General features: G+C 40.5%; 1 protein-coding gene across 5 annotated transcripts in view; it reads right to left on the bottom strand.

Moving 5' to 3' along the window:
• dlg5 (discs large MAGUK scaffold protein 5) overlaps positions 1-20,801 on the bottom strand; it is a 147,046-nt gene that overhangs the window by 25,018 nt on the left and 101,227 nt on the right. For 2 of the 5 annotated variants that reach the window (XM_062975868.1, XM_062975870.1), the window contains exons 17-21: positions 13,498-13,636; positions 12,391-12,535; positions 11,779-11,900; positions 10,444-10,536; positions 9,317-9,485 (exon numbers count right to left, since the gene is read on the bottom strand). In XM_062975868.1, the coding sequence (XP_062831938.1) occupies positions 9,317-9,485; positions 10,444-10,536; positions 11,779-11,900; positions 12,391-12,535; positions 13,498-13,636 (668 nt within the window). The remainder of the gene's footprint in view (positions 1-9,316; positions 9,486-10,443; positions 10,537-11,778; positions 11,901-12,390; positions 12,536-13,497; positions 13,637-20,801) is intronic. The other 3 variants (XM_062975869.1, XM_008114331.3, XM_062975871.1) reach the window with 2 other exon arrangements.

The raw sequence follows: 20,801 nt of genomic DNA, 5'->3' as shown, positions 1-20,801 counted from the left end.
TTTAACTGTAGCATTTAAAGTGATCAGGGTGTTCAAGAGGACTCCTCTCATGTGGAACCTCTGATCAGTGGGAATAGTATGCAACGAAAATAGAGGTGGTGCTTAAACGTCTATCCCAGGTATGTCCATACCCAAGAACCCTTTTTACTTCATATCCAAGCTCGCTCCTACCTCCCACCTTGATTACTTGAAGAAAGTGAGTTGCCATGAAAGGATTTTAAATGTTTTGAAGTGAATACCAAAATATTCCTGTATGCAGTTGAGAAAGCAAACCTTAGATAAAAGGATGTAACAAGCCAGATAACAAAATCAATTACCGTCCTGTATGAAACCATAAGAGATTCCTGCCCCATAAACAGTTTTGTAGAAAAGAGAAATCCTGACAAGGCAGTTTTATCAATTATTTTGTTTGAGGGTTCCATTTTTGAAATGAAAATACAGTAGAATCTCGCTTATCCAACATAAACGGGCCGGCAGAATGTTGGATAAGCTAAAATGTTGGATAATGACGGATTAAGGAAAAGCCTATTAAACATCAAATAACATTATGATTTTACAAATTAAGCAGCAAAACATCATGTTTTCCAACAAATCGACAGAAAAAGCAGTTCAATACACAGTAACATTATGTAGTAATTACTGTATTTACGAATTTAGTATCAAAACATTGCAATGTATTGAAAAAATTGACTACAAAAAGAGAAGGTTGCTTACCTGTAACTGTGTTTTTCCGAGTGGTCACCTGTGAAATTCACACATACGGTATCCCTCAGCCTATGCTGACAGCTTACGGAATCTTCTAGAGCTTTTAACACATCTCTGGCGGAAGCCCCGCCCACTCCCCCCCTTGACATATATATAGCCCATGTGAGGGGCTGCCGCCTCCGTTCCCTGCCACGACAGCAGCAAGGTAAAAGGCATGACAACCGCGGGGAGGATGGGCGGGGATGTGTGAATTTCACAGGTGACCACTTGGAGAAACACGGTTACAGGTAAGCAACCGTCTCTTTCTCCATGGTGGTCAACTGTGAAATACGCACATAAGGTAGATTAGCGAGCTACTAACCTTGGATGGTGGGTGTCATGCCACCGAGGAAAAAAGTATTGCTCTCCCAAATTCAGCATCCTTCCGAGAAGCCGCATCAACCTTATAGTGCCTGATGAATGTCGATGGAGTGGACCACGCACCTGCTCAGCAAACCGCATCCAAGGGCACACCCATCATGAATGCCATGGAGGTTGACATTGATCTTGTGGAATGAACTTTCACATGTTCTGGCAATTCTTGGCCTGTTGACTTATATGCATGACGAATCGTAGCAACAATCCAGGCCGATAGCTGCTGAGTCGAGACTGGTTTACCCCTGGCATCCTTTCGATATTTTAGAAAAAGTCTTGGGGATTTACGAAATTCAGATGTTCTGTTAATGTGAAAGGAGAGTACTCTATGAACGTCCAACAGGTGAAGGGTCTTCTCTAAACTGGAAGTTGGATTCTGGAAGAATGCTGGGAGAACTATTTCTTATGATGTATGAAACCTAGATTCTACCTTAGGGAGAAATGCAACATCAGTGTGTAAAACCACTTTGTCTTTATGAAATCACATTAAGGAGTGTCCGAACGAAGAGTATACAATTTACTTGCTCTCCTTGCTGAAGTTATTGCGACTAAAATGCAGTTTTCCAAGAAAGGTAAGTCAACTCCGTTGAGGCAAGTGGTTCAAACGGAGGCTTTGTCAAGGACGAAAGTACTAGCTCTAAACTCAAGGATGGGACCACAGGTGCTATTGATGGCCTCAGATTCCTAAAACCTCGAAGAAAGAGAGCTATTAAAAGGTCTGCAAAACATGATGGAAGACCAACTTTCCTTCTATATTAAGATATCACCGCGAGATAACATTTCAATGACGATAATGACAAACCTGCATCTGCCAGAGAGCCTAAGAAGTCCAGAACTATAGCAGATGGTGCTGTTTCAGGTTGTACTCCTCTTTGTTCCGCAAACGATGTGAATCATTTCCACTTATATGTGTATGACATCTTTGTTGATGCTCTGTATGCCGCAAGCAACATTTTTTGCACTGATGAAGATACTGCTGACTTCACTGTGGTGATTGAAGTCGCCATGCTGTCAATTTTAAAAGATGTGTGTCCGGATGTTGAACCATTCCTTCTTGGGTTGTTAGGAGATCGGGGCAGTTCGGTAGACGAAAGTACTCCCCTTTGGACAGTTTTAAGAGAGTTTAGAACCACAGCTGACGAGGTCACCATGGGGTTATTAGAATACAATTCGCTCCGTCCCTCTGTAGTTTGGATATCACCCTCGTGAGGAGAGGAATAGGTGGAAATGCATACAGAAGTTCTCTGCTCCATGGTTGCAGGAAGGCATCTCTCCAGACAACCTAGTCTCCGATTCACAGGTTGGCAAGCATAGTACAGAGGGCATTTGGAATTCTCTGGTGCAGCAAAGAGGTCTACGTTCAGGACTCCCCAATATTTGAATAGTAGTTCCACCACATCCTTGTGAAGTGACCATTCATGATTCGCAAAGGGTGTCCTGCTGAGTTGGTCTGCAAGAACACTTTGTTCTCTTGGCAGATGTATTGCCATCAGATCCACATTTTTGTCGATACACCAATTCCACAGATGGAGTGAGAGCTGCAGGAGCTGAGTTGAGTGCGTTCCTCCCTGCCTGTTTAGGTAACACTTTGTAGTCGTGTTGTCTGTGATAACCTGAATGACGTGTCCGGTGAATGCTGGTTCAAATGCTTTTAAAGCTTTTTCGACTGCGAGGAGTTTTAAGTAGTTTATGTGATTGTGGGCCTCCTCCTTTGACCAAATTCCGGGGACAGTCAAATTTCCAGTGTGGGCACCCCAACCTTGTGAGGAAGAATCTGTAGTCAAAATTATTGTGGGGTCTGGAGGTTTGAAAGGTAGGCCAGCACAAACATTGTTGCAAGTGGTCCACCGTAAAAGAGATCGGCGAACCTCCAACAGAAGATACAATCGCATATTGGGGTTGTGTAATTAGATGGTCGTAAATACTGAGGAACCAGGCTTGTAGGACTCGCATACGCAAACGAGTATAAAGTGTTACACTCATTGTGGAAGCCATGTGACCTAGGATTACTTGAACCTGCTTGGCTGTTACATGCTGTTGTAGGATTGCCTCCTGGATAATATTCTTCAATTTTTGGAAGCGGTCCTCTGGGAGAAACGCCTTCTGCATTACTGAATCTATAATGGCTCCAATGAACTGGATAGATTGAGTAGGTTCCAGGTGGGATTTTTCTATGTTCACAATCAAACCTAAAGACTGGAGAAGAGATAATGTGGTGTCAATATCAATGAGCAACTGAGAACGGGAGTCAGAAACTATTAACCAGTTGTCAATATAGGGGTATACCGTAGTGCCCCGTAATCAAAGGGAAGCTGCAATGACAGCCATACACTTAGTAAATATCCTTGGGGCTGCAGCCAAATGAAAGGGAAGGACATTAAAACAGAAAGCTTGATTTCCAATCATAAAAGACAAGAATCTGCAGTTCTCTCAATGTATAGAAATATGGAAATAAGCATCTTTCAAATCAATAGTTGCAAACCAAACTCCTCTATTTAATAAGGGAAGAATCACTGACAAGTTAACCATTCTAAACTTTCTGGGATTGAGAAATGCATTAACTTACCTTAAATCCAAAATTGGCCTTCGGCCCCCTCCCCACTTGGGTACCAAAAAAGAATGTGAGAAAAAACATTTAGATAGTGTTTCTTGGTCAAGGAGTTGAATGGTGCCCTTGTCCAAAAGAGTTTGTATTTCCTCCCATAACACAGTAGAAGGGGGTGTGACACGAATATTCCCAAGTGGAGGATAGTGGAAAAACTCAATAAAATAATCAAACTCTATAATCCTAAGCATCCAACTATCAGACATGATATCACGCCAAGCTGAGATAAAGGATGCCAACCTAAGGCCAAAAACAGGTGAACTCAAAATTGTCTCCAAAGTTCTTGTAGATGAATGTTCACAATTTGCCAACGGGCAAGAAGAGGAAATATTAACTAGGGTCTTGGTTCCGGTGTTTCGCTGAAGTCGATGTTTGTGCCCACCTTGATTCCTTGTTTTGTCGGAACCTTGGTCCCTTGGCAGGTAAGGTTGTTTTCTTTGAATTTGGTATTTTGATTGCGATGCTCTTCTAAACTTGCTAAAAGTTCCACCTTGTGACCTGTCCAATCTCCTGTAAAAGGGTGGATGCGATGGTTGCCAGTGTTGTCTCTGTTGGTATATATACTGTGGATGATAGCCATATTTAAACATCGTTTGCCTCATTTCGTGGCCATGCTTAAGGTTGTCATCGGTGTTAGCGTTAAAAAGGCCTGAATTGTCCATTGGGAGATCTTCCGCAAAAGATCCACGTAACCAACCATGATGTCTAATTGAAGTTGCTGTAGCAAACAGCTTGCTTGCAGAATCGGCCATATGTTTTCCTAAATCTTTTTGTAGTTTTGCTAAGGATGTAGCCTCAAGATGGAAGGCTCTGGCCATTCTCTGTTCATCGAGGGGTAAATGGTCTATCAATGGTTCTATTTTAGACCATAAAAAGGACTGCTATTCCCCATGTAAGCCCCGTAGTGGGCTAGTCTTGTAAATAGGGCAGCAGAAGTATGCACTCTCCTTCCCAGTGCATCAATTTTGCGTCCCTCCTTATCTGGTGGTGTTGGTACTTGCCTTCTCAGGCGCTTGGCATGTGTTGCATCGGCGACAACTGAGTTTGGTTTTGGAGGGCGTGCAAGCCATTCGGCTGAAGAAGTATCCAGTTTGTACATGCTATCAACATATCTAGGTACGGCTGGCACAGCTGCTGGTGCGAGAAGGGCTGCACCCGCCAGTTGAAGGAAAAATGGTAAAACTGGCAAGGTGCTGGTGGTCTCTGCTGATCTGCTGGAAATTGTGCATCTTCCACAGCAGTGGGTGTTTTAGGAGTAGGTAACGCTAAAGCCTTAGACATCCAAATCATCAAAGCAGAGAAGCTATGCAGTTCTTCAGAAGTGGTTAAGGACATTTCAGTGTCAACAGTGGGGTTTTGAAAACATTCAGTATCATCACTAGATTCAGAGTCTAAAACTTCATTATGTTGTGAATGAGATGTTTCAGTCAAAGGTTGCAAAGGGGGCTGTGTAACCCCCAGTCCTGCCATAGCTGCTGATGTAGCAACATTTAGATTTTGAGTGGGTATGGCAGTTACATTGGCCTCCCCAGCTAAAGGGGCATGTACAGCCACAGATCCCTTAGCAGTCTGTAATTCCTTCACCTCCATTGTTCGCTGTAATGGAGCCCCATTCTGTTCCTTTATATATGAAGAAACAACCCCTTGAGAATATAGTGTCTCCTTAAGGTGAGATGTAACCATCCCATGTGGGAAAGGCATACTTGATCCAGGGGGCCCAAATAATAAAACTGGCCATGAGGAGACATATGCAACATACTAGCAGGATGGCTGTGATAACTTTGGGGCATTTGTCCCTATTGTCTTGATACTGAACGCCTTCTCCTCTCCCTTCTTTTTATATGCTGCCATCCTCGGATTCGAGCTCACTGTGAACTGCTTGAGCTGGAAGACGTGGAGGCAGCACATGAATCCGAGACACAGCTGCTGGAGGAGGAGGCACGACGTTGTGCATCTCGCTGCCGACGCGAACGTTGGGAGGGGCTCTGGCTGTGACATGAGTGTGTGGAGTGTTGGGAGGGGCTCTGGCTCCGATGCAAACATCGGGAGGGGCTTTGGCTCCTACACCTCCTCTGACAGCGGTAGTTTGGATTATGTCTGACAGGCATGCGAGGAGGAAGTAGGTCTCCATCCTGGCCTGTGTTCGGGCCTTCAGGACCATCCAATATAGGTATTGCGGATGTCGAACCCGTAGCGTGTACTGGCCTTTGGTGTTCGGCTGTTACTTCAGGAGATGTCTCTTTTGCCTCCTGTGAATTTAGTTTTTGATGTAGGGGGTTATGTTCTTCCCCCGTTAATACAGGAGAGGATCGATTTTGATTTTTCTCTGCCTCATTAGCAGCCAGCCCTGGGGGTGGTGCTGAGGATGGTTGATCCATTAATAAAGGATAAGTATCCCAATCCTCTTTGTTTGTCTGAGGTGAAGATGAAGGTCTCAGACCACCACCGCCATTTTGGCGAGCCGTTTTGACAGTTGAAATTTTCGGTTTTTTAAACTTTCTTTTTTCAGGTCCCGCTCGTGTTTGTGGATTGGGGACAGGATTTGGTAAGGAGTTTTGACCTTCTGAAATAGACGAAGGCAGTAGTGCCTGTTTATATAACATGGCTTTAAGACGTGATTCTCTATTTCTTCTGGCCTGGAGCGTAAAGCCTTGGCAGACGGCACAGGACTGTACTATGTGCCCTTCCCCCAGGCATAAAAGGCACTTTGAGTGGCCATCAGATTCAGGTAGCGTTCCTCCACAAGAGGAACATCTTTTAAAGGCTGTAGTTGATGCCATTTGTCAGATTGTACTCTTTGAGGAGAGATCAGAGAGAAGAATTCTCTTAGCTGTCTTAGCAGAAAAAAGGGAACTGAGGCAGCAGCCCCTCACACGGGCTATATATACGTTAAGGGGGGAGTGGGCGGGGCTTCTGCCAGAGATGTGCATATTTCACAGTTGACCACGATGGAGAAACATTTACTACTAAAAGGCAGACTGCTGGATAATACAGAACACTGGATGAGTGAAGGTTGGATAAGAGAGACTCTACTGTACAGCAAAGACTATCATTAAGTAGCTACAGAAATATATTTACAATAAGTTCAATAGTCAGAATCCATTTATCTGAGCTTAGAGGCAAAGCAATCAACTTTGATGTATGCGATTGCCTTCTGATCTGGCTAGATCTGGTCTGGTATCTTTTATTTGATAAACTGGATGTATGGGGTTCATTGAGGGAGAGGGGAGTTGTATATCATTGTTATTGCTATTATTATTAATAACAATCTTTACCACCACAGTAGCAGCTAGGCTTCCCTTCCTGAAAGAGTTAATGAGGGGGAAAGGTGTTTCAGCTGAACCTTTCTCACTAATCCTTGTTTTCACAACAAGCCACATTTTTCAAAATCCAATTATCACAGGGACAGAAAGTGAGATGAAATCTTCTTAACAGGGGCAGGGACAGCAAAACAAACACCACAGGGATATTAATCTTTCCCTATGCCATTCATAGGGGAGAATGTACCAGTTCTGACTTACATACAAATTCAACTTAAGAGCAAACTTAACATATCTTGCTCATAACTTGGGGACTGCCTATACTGATAACAAATCAGCATCGGCAAGGCTTGCTAAACAAGCTGTTTTTTCTTTTTATGCAGTACAGTTGAAGCATCTTCTGCAGAGTACACTGTAAACACTGCACAACATTTTCATGAAAATGCCTCTATGGACATTATCCCATGGGTGGGAAAGATGAGGGGGAAACCATTTGGAAGAGTGGGGACTCGTATTACCCTGGCAAGATCCATTCCACGTCCTTTTCCCATCTCCTCCCCACCTCCTCACTCTTTCTTCAATCAGGAGTCCTCTCAGATTAATTGTGTGTGTGTTTTGCTGGCTAAGCACTAGGTAGGCCATATGATTAAGGTAAAAAAAGCATACCAAGTTGAAAGATATTAAACTATATTTTATTACATCATTCATTACACTAAATGGGAGAGTCAATTTTATCATGTCTTTGGACTCTCTCTGTGAAGTTAAATAATGAATGACAAGTCATAAAGAATTGGGACAGTTTGTTGGCAAGAGGGGAAGGTGCTTCCATCAAACCATTTATGGGCTAATTAATATGCCACAACAGCCACTGATCTCTAAAAACATATCAATTCTTCCATGCTCCTTTCAAGTTCTGAGGCTGAGCAGGTTCAGTCATTTAGGTGACTGCTAGGCTCTTGTGGTTTCCACTTCTGTGAGGCAATCCTTCATGTTCCCAGATGTGACTGGCTCCTTTAGGGGCCAGTGGCATGACTAGGAGTTTTTCTAGCATCTTGTCAACAACGGATGAAAAGCACAGAATACTTTAGGATGTTCTGGGAAGGTTAACTTTTAGCATAACATCAAAATGTCCTCAAACACATCTTCAAGTCAATAGGCTAGAGCAGATCCGAGTTGCCAGGTTTGCCTCTTTCACACACATAATGCCATGTCACACTGTTTCAACTGCATGCAACCCCTTTCCCCCACTAACCAGAAAATATATTTTGTAGCAAAAGATTACATCTGGAATACTAGTGTCCATCCCATCACAGGCAAGATTAGCCTGTTTGCACTTCTACTCCTTATATTTCATTAGTGAAGCTCCTAGCCCTTTCTTGCACAGCTTGTAAGAGTAAAGCTCAAACCACACATGCCATACATACCCCCTGGCCTGATTTCTCTTTCTCTTTTTCCTATCAATTTACTTGCTCTTTTGTGCCCTAGCAGTCATGTGTTGAACCTGTAGTCATCTTTGATATGGAACAGTCATTCATGAAAAAACAAATACATACAAGCTGGTAAATATATACAAATCGGTAAGTTGCAGATCACATGGGTTCATGTCAATCATGTTTGTTATGAACCCCATGTGATCTGTCACTTACCAATTTTTCTATACTTTTTTTGAGAAATACAGGTTTTGGAGTCTTTTAAAATACTGGTCTTCAACTGGTGAATTCAGATCTCATGCTGAAATTAGAGCCACCCTGAAGTGAATTGTACTGTGGGACAATGTTTTTGCTCCACTGGCTCTACTTTTTATTTACAGTAAGCAAGGCAGGAAGACAAGGACACAGACAGAGATGAAAACAGATAGAAGGAAGGGGAATGAGGAGCTGATAGACGGATACCTCTATGTATGTGAGTTTACGTATGTGTATTGAAAAATGGTTGCTATGTAACCAATTAAAGTTATACAAATCCTTGTAAAGATGTTTGTTTGATGTTGTCTCTGTGAATGCATATGACCATTGGTCGGAGCATTAATAAATTGATTGATTGAATTAAAGTTATAGGTGAGCCCCAGTTGAAAAATAAGTAAATAAAGAATTTCCACAGTAAGGTTATTCTTGATTCTATGATTCTTCCAGAAGGAAGAAATTGCTATCAGCACAATTTTCTCTGACCTTTATTAAAGTTCCAAGTCAGCTAACTAAATTTATAAGTAACTGACATTGTCAATTCAGGAAATCTCATTGTGTGTTTACCTTAGGGCGCCATAAGAAGAAATGGCTCGAAGATGCGCACCAATAGCCCTGCACATCATATTGAGAAAATGACCACCACTTACTTGTCTTTTCGACGTTGTCCTATTGATATTGGACTCACTGAAATCCTGGGCATTGTGGAAAGGGAATTCTGTGACTGGCTACTAGTAAACGATGAGGTCTCCAAGTTTAGTGGTGACTGCGGAGGAGTTATCAGGCCTGGGCTGCTACATTCAGAGTGTGACAATGAACCTGCACAGAGAAGCAAGTTTATTAGCATTTCATAGTTATCACTGGGTTGTGGAAAGAGAAAGGTTTCCCCTTAGATTTCCACCTAAAGGTTTATTTTATTTTGAGCTCCCTCAAGCTGCCAGCTCATCTCTCATAAGTACAAATAGTTTTTTCTATAAAAGGAGTTGCACTGGATAAGAGAATTAAGGTTATTAGTAGATTTCCAATAAAATATTGCACGTTTCTGTTCTGGATTCCACCTTCTTGCCCCCAATTTTCTGTCATAATTTCATCTGTACTTTTAGAAACTTTAGATTTTGCCCAAGCCAGTTGAATCTTTGACATTTGGTCTGATGCCTTTTTCTTGTCTACAAATATTGTCATTTCAGATCTATGATGCCTGAAATTTGGGATGATAATAATAACAGTTGTTATTATTATTCCATTTGTTTATATATTGCTTTATCTCTCCCAAAGGAGACTCATTTTGTATAATGAGTTTCCTATTAATATATATGACTGATATTGTATCCTGTCCCCAGATATGATGAACAATAGGGTTGCCACTGACATGTCTCCCTAGATGAAATTCAAAGTTTAGTTGGCATCTGAACAAAACTAAGACAAATTTCCAGGTATTTTGTACATGCATTCCTGGTAAACAGATATTAAACGATACTTGGGGTTGTACTGTAACAAGCATATTCTTATATCTACCCTACATCTTTCAAGATTGTATGCTTCAGTGAAAAGTCCAGGAATTAGGAGTAGCCACACAAACCCAGTTGTAAAAAGTATCTTTTGAAATACACACAAGCCCATCTGCTAATGTTATCCAAGGCAAAAAGAAAAAAAGGGAAGATATGAAACCCAGTGGGGGGGGGGGGCAGTTACTAAATCTAAATGTAGACATTTAGAATACAGAACTCTCATTTTATGCAATAATCTCCAACAGAACAATAAGAAAAGGATTTTTTACCCCTATCAGAGCCAATTATGGACCTCGGATATCTTGGCGTCAAAGGTATTTTTATTCGCTCCGTTCTATATTGCAAGTTGCTGGAAGAACCTACTTTAAAAGTACAAAAAGGTGAAAAATCAAACTTAATAGGAGAAATCAAATTATTTAGAACCTACATCTTACTAAATGTTTGAGTGACTATTGCAATGAATGGGGAACATTTTGTCACTGCACTTAAAAAGGAACTCTAACTGTAGGCTTGGGAAAGAATTCCCATTTGATGGGAATATTCTTGATGGCAGTTCTGCACGTAACACGTGATTTCTTCTGTCAGGTAGAAAGTGGGAGGAAGACCTATTTTAAAAATATGGCAGGTGGAGGAGTACAGCTCTCATCCTTCTAGCACACCTCCCCGCAGTCTTTCTCTCAAGACAGTTTTCTCCTCACTTGAGCTCTGATGCAGAAAGTGTGCTCTGCTGGGATAAAAATACATAGGGGGAGGCTGCAGGGAGGTAAGCAGGAACGTATGCTATGCCTTTCACTTTTAAAACAGTTCTTTTATTACTGGGGAAAATCTGTATTTACTAACACCATATCATTCATCCAGAAAAGACAACAGAAGTAGATACACAAAGATTTTTATCAGAATGTAGACTACAGTTGGAATAAAACCGAGGAAGCCTGTATGGCTGAAGATTGCTAGGTTTTTACCATTTTTAGGCATAGAGATAAAACTCATTCAGACAATGCATTACACACAGGTTGTTCATATGACCCTTTCCTGCTGTTCTTCAACTCTACCAATCAAATTGTGTGTGCCCTTTTATTAATGCCAACACATGACTAAAAGTTGGTTTTTACACTGGAACACTATGTACATATTTTACACTAGAATACTATGTACATACTATGTGAGCTGCCCATGTAACCCATGGACACAAATATACACATAATTCAGAAGATTTTTTTATTACTAGACACATGCATCCTGCTCAAGCACTGTATCCATTACAAAAAAGGAAAGAACGAGAGAGGCCTATTAATAACACAGACAATGTAATTGATGGCATGGGATCTTTGACAGGACAGTGGTGCACAAGCCCAAAGACTTAGTCCTGCATCTCATGGCAGTTCACCACAAGATATCAGCAAACCCTTAAAACTACTAGGATTTGGTTTGATAGTTTTAGGCTAAGTTCTCTAACAGTTTTGAACTGGGGCAGTCCTTGTCTTTGAATTCTGATTCTTTGAAGCCAAACACAAATAGGGGAGCAACAGAATTATTTTCTCTAATGTTAGAAACCAGGACTGCAAACAAGTTGTCTTGATTGTCCAATTGGAAAAGCTACTTACCAAGTCTTGCACTAGACGGAAGTGAATTTGAGCCATGGGATGATCTTGTGCGTGAGTTTTCAGAACACTCACTGGAGTGCTTGTGGCTTAAGTCCAGACTCAGGCGGCCTTGGTGCTGAGCACTGCAAGACACAGACAAATCAGCTGTCATTAATTTCAATGTAAATAATGCCATTAATGTATAATAAGTTTTGCATAGAGATAGTGTGATCTAATAGTTTCAGTGTTGAACCACGATCCAAAGAGACCATGGTTTGAATCATGGAAACTCAATGAGTGACCTTGAGCAAGTCACACTCTCTCAGCCTCAGGGGAAGACCATGGCAAACCTCCTGTGAATAAATCTTGCAAGGAAAATTCTATTACATAAGTCAGATATGAGTTTAAGGCAGGAATTAGAAACAGCAAAATAGTGCTTGAGATAGCCTCTGATCAACAAATATCAGCCAAAACCCAAGAATGCAAATGAAGAAGAAAAAAAGCTGTGTTTCATTCCTCTGAATCACAGTTACTGTAGGGAAATCACTGAGAAATGCCATCTTGTGGGCCTCCAAAACCATCTGGTTGACCATGCTACTCGAGAGGATCCTTCAAGTCCTCTTCCACATGTACCTGGGATGAAGATGCTGATGGCAATACTGGCTGGCAACAGAAGGACAATTGGTGGTGCTAACCCTATGGCTCCGAGCAGTATAAACAGGATTCCTTAGAACAGCAGTTACTGCAGGACATGGTGTGATGTTCCTTGGCACCGTACCTATAGAGAGAAAGAGGAACAATACATATAGAAAGTATGGTGATGCCACTTTATGTACATTCGTACAATAATAATAACAACGTGCACAACAGAATTACTTAGAACTTATGAAAATTCTGGATTGCAAACCAATGCACAGCTCTTCCATATATGCATGCATTGTTTGTCCACTTCAACCTTCATATGGAACAAAATTGTCACAGACATGCAGGTTTTATGGCAAATATTGTACAATTGCCTCAAAGGTCTGCATCCAGTATTAATATCATGTCAACCCAAATCTCACACACAAAGTCCTCTCATATAGACAAAATATGTATTTCTATGAATCTGGTATTTTTTTTTCTGACTCATACCAGGACTCCAATACCTGAACATAAAAATAAGTGCCACTACCAGATGTTGAATAAAAAAACTGAAAAGCAAGTGCTTGGGAAGATGCTGTAAATCCATTGAACACATTGTTATGAATTAGCTACTGCCAACAAAAGCTGTATACCTAAGCCTGATAAGACTGTTTCATGGTAATATACCAAGGAGGGAATCCTAGAGCACTAATGAAAAAGTGATTTTGTTCAGAAACATCAAAATACAAATTGTTTGGGGAAACTTAATTACTTTTGCACATGTGTAATGATATCCCCAGCAATAATATGTTCTATTTAGAGGTGTAAAATACCCTCATTATTGTTTTGTTCTTTGTGAAACTTGATTATGAATGTATACTCTAGTGTTGTTGTCATTTACCCATTAATCAGCCTTGTTTTGGGTTTTTACTCTCTGGTACAATTAGAACAGTAAAAAAGTAAATAAAACCTTTTTTTTTTGGTTCTCAAAAGATTAATTTCCCGAAATAATTGCTGGGTATTTATCATATCATGTTAGGACATTTTAGTTTTACACTGTCAAGTGACTGGTTCATTTAGGACAATTTCTCAACAAAAGCAGTTTCTCATACTAACCCGCAGATAGGCTTCCAGGGTATAAAGATGCAGGCACGAACCCATCACTATGTCTACTAGACCGTTTTGGGGAATATGTTGGCCACTCCTGTAGCTCAGGAGAAAGATGCTCATCGCTTGCTGGAGTGTATTTTTGTACCTGTGGAGAAAGTCAAAGTCATCTAATTTTCTCGCATTTCTAGTGTAGCTTCAACTTAATTTGAAACACATTATAGGTTGTTCATTCCAACAGGGACTGCTAAGACCTCTCTTCTACGAGGGGGGGGGGGGATACAGTGCTTCCACAAAACAATACATTCTGGTATATAATCTGGCATCTCGTGATTAATCTGGTTTCATAACAGAATTGTGAGTTCCTTCTGGGAGATAGGGCGGTCTACAAATAAAGTTTATTATTGATATCACTGCCTGGCAAATGGGAGGGGAAGGTACATCCCACAGACCACAGACCACAACGGTTGCCCCCAGCTTCTTTTGTCATCTTTCAAGCCTCCCTGGATTTATTTTTTATGGTCAGCCATTTTTCCTGGGGCAGTTGGAATCCACTTGCCCTCATTATCACTCTAAGGACTCCTAAAACAAACAAGCAAAGAAAGAGTAAAAAAAAAGAAATGCATGTAGATAACGTGGCACCCATTAGGGGCTGAATGGTCCTCCACCACCACCACTACCTGGGAGATATTTCAGGATGAATGCTGAACTCATTTAGAGAACTTTTCAGTGCCATATTCCAGTGGTAAATAAAAGACACTTGATTTTTACCCTCTATTGTTAGGAGCTAAGACATGTCTTTGAGCCATTTCTAACTTATGGAGACTCTAAGATCATACCATCAGTGGCTTTCTTGGCATGTTTTTGTCAAAGGAGACTTCCCTTGTTTATCTGTACTACATAGTTCTATATTTGCTGGATACTTTTCTTTAACTGTTGTGGTTTCATTCTAAGGCATTTATAGTTTGATGCGGTCCTTAGAAACCTTTGGCAGAGATCTATAATTTATCTATCTATATATATAAAAGGATGAAAAAAATTTCGGCCTAGGACAAAACAACAAAACTACATATCCCAGAAACACTAAACTTGGCAACACAACCCCTCATCCATGCCTCTACGTTCATACAACAAAAAGAAAGGAAAAATAAAGTCCTAATTAGAGGGAGAGGAATAATTGTTTTTTATCCAATTGCTGCCAGTTACAAGGCTAAACTCTGCCCACTTGGTCTCCTAGCAACCTACTCAGCCCAGGGGATCAGCCTCTACATAATAATGATGATGAAGATAATAATAATAATAATAATAATAATAATAATAATAATAATAATAATAGAAGCATAGAATCCAAGAATTTGGAGAGACCCCTAAGGGCCATCCAGCCCAACTCTTTCTACTATGCAGCAAGACACAATCCAATCATTCACAACACATGGACAATGTATAAATACTATACAATACTACACAGGGACATAGACCCCCTCTACCCTCACCACTTTCACAGTACACAAACAACCAAATGCATACTAAACATAAAGACAACCATACAACAGATATTCAATACCACCACTACCTCAACAAGTTCTCACCACACCACCAGACAACGCCGCAGCAACGTGTGGCTGGGCACAGCTAGTCTATTTATTTATTTATTTCCAACATTTATATCCCGCCCTTCTCACCCGAAGGGACTCAGGGCGGCGTACAAAATTGGCAACAATTCGATGCCTATACATAATTAAAACAGCAATAAAAATCCAATAAAACAATTAAAACAATATAAAAATATAAAAACATATGATTAAAATGTAATGTGCATTTTACTATGGAGTAAAACATAAAACCACTGAACCAAATCACACCAAATTTGGCCACAAAAGACATAGTCATCCAAAATATGTCTTTCAAACAAAAAAACCCCGTAGAAAAATAGCCCAAATTACAGAGGATGAGGAAGAGCCTTTCTCCCCCTAACTGCCAGTCAGAGAGGTAGGCCATAATGCCTTTAGGTCCTTGCTGCCTTTAGGCCCCGCCCCCCTCACGTCCTAGCAACTCCCTCAGCCAAGATGGCACCCAGAGCACAGGCACAGTACACTTAGGCCTCATACACACTGCCTATAAAATAAAGATTATCTGATTTAAACTGGGTTATATGGCAGTGTAGACTTGAGGCCCTTCCACACAGCTATATTACCCAGAATGCCAAGGCAGATAATCCACAGTAGTTACTTTGAACTGGATTATCTTCAGTCCACACTGCCATATAATCCAGTTCAGTGTGGATTTTATACAGCTGTGTAGAAGAGGCCTCATACAATCCAGTACAATACAATACAATACAAGCAGATAATATAATATTATAAATATAATATATAATAATTGCTGTGGTAAAATAATACAGAACAATATAATCTCTAAAATCAGGACAGTAAATAAAGAGCAAGACTCTGAAAACAGGGAAATTGAGAATTCAAGAAAGGAAACGATCAGGGCCAGCTAACTCCACCCAACAAAGGATTCCCCCAGGCAGGAAGCAGCCAGGCTTTGAAAATGCAAGGCCGTTAAATGCTAATCAAGGTGCCTAATTGCAGCATTCATACCTGCCACACTGAGACTATTTTTTGCTATTCAAACTGGCCAACCAAGGATTCCGCAAGGTAGAAAACAGCCAGGCTTGCAATCAGCAAGGTTGTTCAGTTCTATTCAACCTGGCCAATCAAGATTTCTCCTAGGTGAAAAACCTCCAGGCTTTGAAGCCACAAGGCTACTCTGTCCCATTCTACCTGGCCTAGCAAGGATGCCCTATGTAGAAAGCAGCCAGGTTTTTAAGCTGCTAGATATTCAGTGCAATTCAAGCTGGCCAAACAATGATTCCCCTACAAAGGAAGTAGCCAGGCTTCAAAGCGGCTCTTTGATTGAGGGTGCTACTCCAGTTTGCCAAACAGGAATTCCCCTAGGTATAACACAGCCAGCATTGAAACTGCAAGGCTATTCAGTGCAATTCAACCAGGATTGACCTTGGTAGAAGGCGGCCAGGCTTTGAAGCAGCGATAATACTCTGTACTATTGAAGCTGACCAACCAAAGATTCCCCTAGGTAGCAAGTAGCCAGGCTTTGAAGCAGCGAGGCTATTCACTGCAATTCTAGCAGCCCAAAAAAACATTCCCCACAACGCAAGTACCCAGGGTTCCTAGCAGCAGGCCTTCCATTGTATTCCAGCTCACAAAACAAGGATTCCCATAAGAAGAAAACGGCCAGACTTTGAGGCTGCAAGGCTATTCATTGCTATTCCACCTGGCCAACAAATGATTCCCATAAGCCATAGCAACATGTGGCCGGGCAAAGCTAGTATATTATAAGTAAAGGTAAAGGTTTTCCCCTGACGTTAAGTCCAGTCGTAACCGACTCTGGGGGTTGGTGCTAATCTCCATTTCTAAGCCGAAGAGCCGGCGTTGTCCGTAGACACCTCCAAGGTCATGTGGCCGGCATGACTGCATTGAGCGTCGTTACCTTCCTGCTGGAGTGGTACCTATTTATCTACTCACACTGGCATGTTTTTGAACTGCTAGGTTGGCAGGAGCTGGGGCTAACAGCGGGCGCTCATTCCGCTCCCCGGATTTGAACCTGGGACCTTTCGGTCTGCAAGTTCAGCAGCTCAGTGCTTTAACACACTGCGCCATCACCAGTATATTATAGACTAGCTGTGCCCGGCCACGCGTTGCTGTGGCGAAGTCTGGTGGTATGGGAAATAAAGTATTGAGGAATTGGTGGTAGTTAAGGTCAAGGGTAAAGGTTTTCCCCAGACATTAAGTCCAGTCGTGTCTGACTCTGGAGGTTGGTGCTCATCTCCATTTCTAAGCCGAAGAGCCGGCGTTGTCCGTAGACTCCTCCAAGGTCATGTGGGATGACTACATGGAGCGGCGTTACCTTCCCGCCGGAGCAGTACCTATTGATGCACTCACATTTGCATGTTTTTGAACTTCTGGGTTGGCAGAAGCTGGGGCTAACAGTGGGGGCTCTCTCCGCTCCCCCAATTCAAACCTGTGGCCTTTCGGTCCAGAAGTTCAGCAGCTCAGCGCTTTAACACGCTGCGCCAGCAGGGGATATTATTTCCTAAAGGTTGTGAATATACAATATTCCTGATTGGTTTTTTTTGTTTGTTGGAGGCAAGTATGAATGCTGCAATTAGGAAAAATGATTAGGATGTAATGGCCTTGCAGCTTTAAAGCCTGGCTGTTTCCTCCCTGAGTGAATTTTTTGTTGGGAGGTGTTAGCTGGCCCTGATTGTTTCCTGTCTGGAATTCCCTTGTTTTCAGAGTGGTGTTGTTTGCGATAATGTATGTGCTTCTACTGTTTGTGGCCCTGAGAAAACAGAGGATTTTCCAGACTTTGATGATGGGAATACTTTGTTGGGAGGTGTTAGCTGGCCCTGATTGTTTCCTGTGTGGAATTCCCCTGTTTATTTACTGTCCTGGTTTTAGAGATTATATTGTTCTGCATTATTCTATCCCAGTAATTATTTCATATTAAAGAAGAATCTCACTTATCCAACATTCGCTTATACAATGTTCTGGATTATCCAACGCAGTCTGCCTTTTCATAATCAATGTTTTTGTAGTCAGTGTTTTAAATTCATTGTGATATTTTAGTGGTAAATTTGTAAATACAGTACAGTAGAGTCTCACTTATCCAACATAAACGGGCCGGCAGAACGTTGGATAAGCGAATATGTTGGATAATGAGGAATTAAGGATAACCCTATTAAACATCAAATTATGATTTTACAAATTAAGCACCAAAACATCATGTTAGACAACAAATTTGTCAGAAAAAGTAGTTCAGTACACAGTAATGCTATATAGTAATTACTGTATTTATGAATTTAGCACCAAAATATCACGATATATTGAAAGCATTGACTACAAAAATGCGTTGGATAATCCAGAACGTTGGATAAGCGAGTGTTGGATAAGTGAGACTCTACTGTAAATACTACATAGCATTACTGCGCATGGAACTACTTTTTCTGTCAAATTTGTTGTATAATATGATGTTTTGGTGCTTAATTTGTATAACGATTACCTAATTTGATGTTTAATTGGCTTTTCCTGAATCCCTTCTTATTATCCAACATACTCACTTATCCTGCCGGCCTGTTTACGTTGGATAAGTGAGACTCTACTGTATACTGATAATCTTAAATTATCTGCTTAGAACTGGATTATATGAGGCCTTTTCTTCACAGCTGTATAAAATGCACACTGAAGTGGATTATATGGCAGTGTGGAGTCAAGATAATCCAGTGCAAAGCAGATAATATAAGATTACAAATGGGTAATATAGCTGTGTTGAAGGGCCTTGAGTCTACACTGCCATATAATCCAGTGCAAATTAGATAATCTGTGGAAGAAGTCTAAGTGAGGCCTAAATCTGCCTGTCCCCTAACTGAAACCTGGCTGTCCCTTGGTTGCTAGGCAACCAAGTGGGCAGAGATTAGCCCTCTAAACTGGCAGCAATTGGATAAAAAAAATTATTGCTCTCCCTCTAATTAGGACTTTATTTTTCTTTTCTTTTTGTTGTATCAACCTTGAGGCGTGGATGATGGGTTGTGTTGTCAAATTTTGAGGTTGGGGGGCCTGTACTTTTGTTGTTTTGTGAATTGCCGTGATGCCATCACTCTTTTATATATATAGATGTATAATATTTCAGACTGCAATTCAAACTAAAGTTCTCTAGCAAAGAATGATATTACTTAACCAAAGTATAAATATTGTGATTGCATAGAATGAAACCATGACAGCTAGAGTAATATCAAACTAATTTAACTGCACAGTGCAGATAAAAGATAAGTGTTAAACAAAAATACAGATTTTTAAAAGAAAAATTGTTTTGCATCTTTCTATTTTTCTTTTTTGGATTGTTCTTAAGCGATTAAAAAGGGAGCTTTTAACATCTTATTAATACCACTATCTATTCCCCCCCTTTTTTTGCATCTTCTGCTACCTTTATTAATATTTTTAAATTCTTTTTGATATTTTTTATTTAATTTAAAATTTAATCCAAGTTTTTTATTTTTAATTGCTTTTAAGTGGTTAAAAAGGAGTTTTTGATATCTTATTAACACTACTACATTTTTGTGGATTCTTTGGATTTGTTTCATTTTTATGAATATGTAAACAGAAAAATATATAGTAAATAAAAAAGATAATTTATATAATCAAGAATAATAACAAGTACAATCCAAAACACATGCACACAGAAATAACTTTCATATTTTAACAGAGCTTACTACTAGATAACTGGGTACTGGACATGTAGTCTTAACCTTAAATCCATTCAACTGATGATAAGGTTATTTAGAAATCCCATTCTCCCATGCCTTTTTAGAGCAATTTGCAACATTACACATGACTGATGTAAGCCCATCCAGGACTCAGGAACTCATTACATACTTGTTTGAATTCAGACCTTGATCTCAATTTTCAGAAGGGAGGTCAGAAAGAATTATTTTGGGGGCTAATAATTTAGAGGTTCGAACCACAATTCATCAAAAAGACTAGCTAATGGGAGCCTTGGGGGATGCAGGTTCTGTTCCTTCTATAATCCAGGGGTCCCGAAACTAAGGCCCGGGGACCACATGCAGACCATCAAAGCCATTTATCCGGCCCCCTCAGCGGCAGTGGCTCCCTCCTCCTCCACCAAGGAAGGCGCATGCGGCACAAGGGAGGAGTGAAAGACGTGCACATTTCCCACCTCCTCCCTCGCCTGATGCACACCTTCCAAAGCTTTGCTTGTTTATAATGGTATTTTAATTATTTAATTAATAAATAATTATTAAGGGGTGCTTTGGTATTGCTTTTGGTGCACAAAGGCAGGAGGAGGTTGGACTAAATGGCCCAAAGGGTCTCTTTCAATCCTCTTTATTATTATTATTATTATTATTATTATTATTATTATTATTATTATTATTATTATTATTACCGTATATACTCGAGTATAAGCTGACCCGAATATAAGCCGAGGCACCTAATTTTATCACAAAAAACTGGGATAACTTATTGACTTGAGTATAAGCCGAGGGTGGGAAATGCAGCAGTTATGGGTAAATTTCAAAATAAAAATAGATACCAATAAAATTTCATTAATCGAGGCATCAGTAGGTTAAATGTTTTTGAATATTTACCGTATTTCAAAGAAAAGCAATAAACTAGCTCTATAAGTAGGGGCAACAAAAACAATATGGTATCAACAATAATCTAATAATAATAATAATAATAATAATAATAATAATAATAATAATAATAATAATAAAA

The sequence above is a fragment of the Anolis carolinensis genome, chromosome 3 (assembly GCF_035594765.1).
Source record: "Anolis carolinensis isolate JA03-04 chromosome 3, rAnoCar3.1.pri, whole genome shotgun sequence".
Classification (NCBI taxonomy): Eukaryota; Metazoa; Chordata; class Lepidosauria; order Squamata; family Dactyloidae; genus Anolis; species Anolis carolinensis.
The sequence above is the reverse complement of the archived record's forward strand: the minus strand, read 5'-3'. Positions and strand labels throughout refer to the sequence as shown.